This window comes from Phaseolus vulgaris, chromosome 4 (genome assembly GCF_051622355.1).
Source record: "Phaseolus vulgaris cultivar YP4 chromosome 4, ASM5162235v1, whole genome shotgun sequence".
In the NCBI taxonomy this organism is placed as follows: Eukaryota; Viridiplantae; Streptophyta; class Magnoliopsida; order Fabales; family Fabaceae; genus Phaseolus; species Phaseolus vulgaris.
Genome location: NC_143501.1, coordinates 2,628,653 through 2,635,212, shown reverse-complemented (window position 1 = coordinate 2,635,212; position 6,560 = coordinate 2,628,653). Strand labels below are relative to the sequence as shown.

Genomic DNA, 6,560 nt, shown 5'->3' with positions numbered 1-6,560 from the left:
AAAAAATTTAAAATTTATCAAAATGGGTAAGTTGTGCCACCCTCACACAACTTTAGTTAAAATTTGATTTTACTGAAGTCGTGTCATCTTGTCACGACTTTAGTTCAAATGCACTAAAATTTTGTCGGTGCCACCTTAACACGACTTCTTCACAATAAAATCGTGTCACCTTGGCACGATTTACCCATTTTGATGATTTTTTAAAATTTTATCCATTTTAATAATTAAGTGGTAAAATTTTACCAAATAGTAAAAAAATTGATTTTTCATATTAAAGAAGTAAATTCTAATACTAGATTAGACATTGAGTAAATAGTTTAAATTTTTTTCATATGTATATTTTGGCATGTAAACACTTGTATAAGAATTCAATTTTGGCTTGTAAATCCAGATTCAAACCTTAAAGTTAATGCTTAACTACTATTGATCACCTTGTTTGTGGCATGACTAGTAATTATAACTGTTAAAGATGAGTTTACTTTTCAAAATTTGCTTGCTACATTAAAGATGTTAAAGGCACATGAACAAAACTAGAATGAAGAAATTGTGGTTATTAATATTTTTTTTTATCAACAAATAATAAAATTAAATTTAGAGGGATACAAAGGGTATTCCAATCCTTTTACACGGGGTATCCCAACCCTTTTACACGTGATTATTAATATCATGCATTCAAAATTCAACATGTTCATTCTAACGAACCCCACTTGTCTTCTTTAATTACAAGTGGGTCATCTACCCTTAGTTTGTTGACTTATAACATTGAAAGTGATGTAGCAACTTTCAAGATTTGAATAAGTGCTAATTCCATTTCTAATGTAACAGTTTGAGTTTCTTGATAAAAATGTTTTTTTTGGTGTTAATCAATGAGAGTTGGAAGTTTATGTTGAATATTCTCATAATAAAGTTCAGAACAGATTTGTAAATTAAGACATTGTTCATTTCTAAAAGGAGAACACTCTAAAAACACTAAAAAAACAAGAGTCCAGAATTATATTGAAGGCTCTAAATAAACTATCATATTTAAAGAGATTTTCAAATTTTTCTACTTTAGAAAAAAATATAATAAAAACCCAAATAACATTACATGAAATATCAAATCACACCCTCTTTTTCTTATTCCAGAAAAAGTTGACCCTTTTAAGAATAAATAAACAAAGGAAGAGACCCCAAAAGCAATGTTGTTTGGTCTTTAGAACAAGTAGTCAATTTTTGGTGCAATTTCATTTTCAAGTGCAACTTTTGCCCACTCTTTGACCAGTTCTTTCTCATTTTTAAGACTTGCTTACACAAATTGCTTAAAATTTAACAATGTTGGTTAACAATTTTTTATGATGGAACAAATTTTTGGGAGTTGCTTTGATAAATGTTACTTAAATTACTTATACTATTAAAAAGTTTTTTTCACCAACAAAATTTAATGACTTTAATTAAGCTCTCACTTTAACAATTTTAATATATTTTTTTTATGAAATTATTAAATTAATGTCACAAAGAACCACAAATTTGAGAGATAATCAACTTATTCTAAGAAGGATTTTTCTACAGTTAATCTTTTGGATAAATTTTAATCATTATCTTGTTTTCCCAATACCAATTTTCATATGTTTGCTATTTGGATGAGTAAGTAATATTTAAAGAAGATTAATTATAATTTTTTTTCTCGTTTATACTTTTTATTCTTTTCATTTCTACTTTTTCCTCTACATGAGTCTAATTAAAAAAATTAACATTTTTTAAATTATATAAGTATATGACTATTTTTTAATAAAAGTTATTTTATCAAAGTTAATTAATGTAGTACTAAATTACATTAAACGATATAATGGTGCTAAATTTATAACATTTTAAACGGATATTCCCAAAGAAATTCTACTTAAATACATGCAATGTAGCCAAGGAAAAATATAATAGTGTTATTAGTCTTACTTGCTTCGCCTTTAAAATTAAAAGTTCCTATAAAAGATATTAAATTTAAATTTAAAAATATTATAATATAATTTATAACAATATAAGGACAAAAAAAAACCTAATATTAATTAGATAATTTGACTTGATTAAAAAACAAAAACGCATTACACACTAATTTTTTATCTCTAAATCATTGCACACCATTTTATCTCTCCTATCTTTTTTTGAAACAAAATGGTATAAAACTTGGAAATTAATGATTCTTAAATCTCACTTAGATTCTCTCATGATAAATACATGAAATCTATCATTGAAAAACCGCTTAAACAATTACACATTTGAGATGTTTTAACAATTTCTTAAGAATATTTGTTAAAAAAGTTAGAAGCAAAAACATTTATTTCACCATAAACTTTAATTTTTATCTTTAAATAACACTTGCTATAAAGTAATTCAGTGGAAGATCTGTATAAGGGTAAAAAAAAACATGAAATATTTTTAATAGAAGAAATATATACTCGCGAAGATATCATTCCTTTATTGTGTTTATACTTCTCTTATTCTACCCAATATACATTGTAAGGCAATACTAAAATTTATAGAAAAATAACAGTAAAACTTCAAATTACTTCCACTGAATTTGTAAAATGACAAATTTTCAAACAAAGAAAAACTTCAAATTACTTCAAAATATCAGAGTGAAGGAGGAAGAACAGGGGCTGAGTCTCTGACAAAATGTTGGCATGTCGATATCTGATAAAGATATGACTTTTTGAAAGTCACTAGCTATGCGAGATTTGAGCAGAATGCATGAAAAACTTAGATTCTATCTTCATTGTCGTCATTGTACAAAAAAAAACGAAAGAAGAAGAAGAAAGATACAAGTAATGAAAATTTGCATGTGACACTCATCAAGCAACAAGGGAATGACCTTATAGCATAGACAGGTCATATTTGACAGGCTACTTTAACTGCAAAAGTAATAATACAGTTCAGTCTGATTCATCATTCATCTATTCTTCTTGTCTCTCATTTTCTTCTTCAATGGTTTTGTTGAAGCTCCAAAAGGGGCAAAACAACTCCCTAAAATTAAAATGATTAGCTTAACATCTTCACAAGAAGACTTGGAAATGGGGCAATATAGGATGCTAATTTTAAATTTGCAGTATACCTTGTTAAGTTGTTTTCACCAAGATACCTCCAATTCTATTTCTGACAAAAGAGAATGCTTCCCAAAATTGTAAATGTGGCAAAGTCCACCAATTACCAAGAATTCCAACCAAAGTGAACTTTTGATCTCTTACTTCAACGGCAGCCAAGCAAAGAAGCTTGTAGTCCTGCACTTCAACTTTGCTGGCGTATAGTGACTGCAGATAAAATGTGAAATGCAGAGCAAGAGTAAGATCTTAAGGGTCTGTTTGATTCTCTTCTTATTTTTGTGTTTAAAAGATTGTTTTCTGAAACAATTCCACACTACTCAGTAGACAATTTTTCATCCAAAATCTATTAAGTTTCGAAAATTCTTTCCAAAAAAAGTGTTTTAAAAATTAAAAAAAGAAACAACTGAGAGATGGTTTCTCATCCCCTTAATATTTTTTTTCAAATGCTTTGCTCAAGTGCTCGCTCAGGGGGCAATTTTTTCAAAATAAAAATGTATGAGGCAAACACTATCAAATGTGTTCAAGGGACAAATAAATCTTAAAAATCAGGAAAGTGTTTTTAAAGACAACAAACAAGCAAGACCAAAATGCCCTGTATTTTGACTTTAATAACACTACAGATTTAGAGTCAAAATATATTATATTTGTAGTATCGTCAAACATATGCATGTTAGTTTGCTGGAACAAGCAAAACTTTAGGGACCTCAATTTGCTTTCTGAAGGCCGCAGATAAGAAGGAAAAAGGAACTGGTTTCTAAACAATATATGATTGAATGCCACAGGAACACTAACATCAAAAGAAATTCCACTATTCCATCAGTTTAGCATAAAATGATATTAGAATTAAAGTGGAAAAAACAAGTAGTTACTAGACCTCCATAATAGAAAGTAGAAACATAACCAAATATGAGATGGCCATGCACCTTTAATTTAAGAAATCGAGCTTCTTGGCGCATAGATGTTTGACACAACTGCAACATAAGAAATTATAATCAAACATGGTCAAGAAAAATAAAATCATATAAACATTATCAGTGTTTTCAAAAAAATATTTAGTTAGTCAAAATAGAATAGACCTTGGATAACAATTAAGGCCACAGAAATTCTTACAAAAATGATGTTGTCACATAATGAAAACTCAGGTTACCCAATGAATTATGTTGAAGAAACCAAGTAGAAAAATCTTAAGGTGGTTTGAAATTGAAGGGGGAAAAACTACAAGATAATTCAGGTACATTTTTTAGTTACACCATCAAATTACTATGCAGTATCTGACCTGATCAACAAATACATAGACTGAGAAAGGGTTGGGTTTTGTGCTGAGGAGGAATAAAGTAAGTTTAATGCAAAATATAGTAATTGAGTCATCCAAGTTTGTCAACACCGTGACAAAGAAAAAAATAGGCAGCCAAAATTTTCTAGCCAATCTCCACAAGTATTGCCCATTTTCTTCCTGCTCTGAAAGGTCCTGTAATTCATGATCATCCACCAATGCATCCCCAGCTACTTGCAGCAAACAAAAATACTCTTGTTAATGAAAGGGAAAAACAGCAGTGAGGACAGTTTCTAAGAAAATAAACAGAAAAGCAAAAGTACATAATACCAATCACATATGCAGCTCACCATCCATGGCATGAGCTATAATTGGTGCAGATACAATTGACACACCTAAAAGGGTTCCACTGCAAATGTAACTGCCTGGAATATGCACGCACAACAGCAACATGCGTCAAAGTGACATAAAATTTGATAATACTCACAAATGATCAGAAGGGTGTGCCAACTTTCAAGTACTTAAAATCAAATATAAGCAAAAACAATTAACATCATTCTTTCTTGTAATCACGGCATTGATTATTCATCACCGAAAACAATGATTAACACTATCGGAGACCAAGACTGCATACAATGTGAGTATTCCCCTCTCAAACACGGTTTATTACATACCTAAATTGACATCAGCAAGATAGGATTTAAATCCTGGATCACTTTGGTTGAAGGACACAAATCGCGCTTCCACATTCGTCAACCAACGTTGGTTAACACCATTGCCTAACGTCATTTTTTTATTTGTAGGAATTGAATTGGCTAACATCATTTAATTTCACTAATCTCAGTTCAAAATCAACATCATTAGAATCTGTTTATATTTAAGTTCCCGCATGCATAGCAACTTTTGCTTGTAGCCATCGGTAAGGAGTATCCACCCACCTCACCGAAGACTAATCTTCGTGACTGACCAATTAGGGAATCAAGAGGTAGTAGATACTTACAAGTTAGAACTCAATGTGCATGGTTAATTACTTTATTTTTACAATAATTATCTCAAAAGTGATAGCAAAGATGGTTTATGACTAATGAACATTTTGTAAATATTTGCATGCTTGAAAATTTAACTCGAACTAAGGTAATAAAACGTTGCAGTTAATTAACATTGAAAACTGAGGAATGGAAGAGAGCAAGAGAATCAGTTGATTTACCAGAAACGCGAAAATTGCGTAGGTAATTAGCAGCAACATTGAGAGGGGAAAGAGCGACGAAGGCGCGAGGAGAGAACGAGAGTGGAAGGTTCTTCACTTTCAGTAGAGTTCTCACCGAAGCGAATTTCCATTTACTGTAATCTGAATCAAAAATTAGAAGAGAGAAGAAAAATTATAACGAGAAAAGAGAAAGTAATGGTAGAAATCGAAGAAGAAGAAAATTACTGATTGAAGTAGTGAGAGCGAAGTGGTTGATGCGAGAACTTGAAGAAGAAGAAGAAGAAGAAGACGAAACGCAGAATCTGAAAAGTGTAACAAACTTTGAAGGCTGTGTTTGGCACTTCATTTTTCTTTTTTCTTTCTTTCTTCCTTTCAGTGGTAGACCATAGTCATTGATGAAGAACATCATCTGACAAATATAAAAACTCTTCAAAATTAAAAAAATAATAATAGAAATTGAAATTCCTACTAGGTAATTGATATTATTTAATATTATTAATCATCTTTTAAAGTGTTTTTTTTTTTAAATGTCGATTTTATGATGATAAAATAAAAAATAAATCAAAAAATCCCAATCAACTATATGACATTTTCAGGATGGTATTATAAAATAAAATAATTAAAATTTATTTACCTTCAAATCCTTATTTTCTTTAATTATAATTGAATCCGAAATTTTAAGGTTAATAAAAAAAATGTATTTGCTCATTTTAGGAAAATTTAGTCCAAATTTTGTTTTATAAAAGTATTACCATGATAAATAAGAGAAAAGATAAAAAAATTTAAAAGGATTATTTCTTATTTCATTTTTTTTTAATTAAACATAATTCGTATTTAAAACAGTTGAATATGAAAAGTATCTTAAAACTAAGATCACTTTTCATATTATAATAAACAATAAAAATATATATATATATATACACACGCACCTATTGTGTTCTTTAACATATTTGCAGTATCGAGTAAATAAGGAATCTTATTACAAAGAAAAAGAGAGAAAAATGGATAT

General features: G+C 29.3%; 1 protein-coding gene across 1 annotated transcript; it reads right to left on the bottom strand.

The window, feature by feature from the left end:
* Window positions 1–2,707: 2,707 nt before the first annotated feature.
* On the bottom strand, window positions 2,708–5,947 carry LOC137836729 (uncharacterized). Its single transcript, XM_068645432.2, has 7 exons — window positions 5,777–5,947; window positions 5,552–5,692; window positions 4,695–4,769; window positions 4,348–4,574; window positions 3,995–4,042; window positions 3,083–3,278; window positions 2,708–2,994 (listed from the first exon to the last, which is right to left on the bottom strand). The coding sequence occupies exons 1-6, from the start codon at window positions 5,895–5,897 to the stop codon at window positions 3,087–3,089; spliced, it is 804 nt and encodes a 267-aa protein (XP_068501533.2). The 5' UTR covers window positions 5,898–5,947; the 3' UTR covers window positions 2,708–2,994; window positions 3,083–3,086.
* Between the last annotated feature and the right edge of the window lie 613 nt (window positions 5,948–6,560).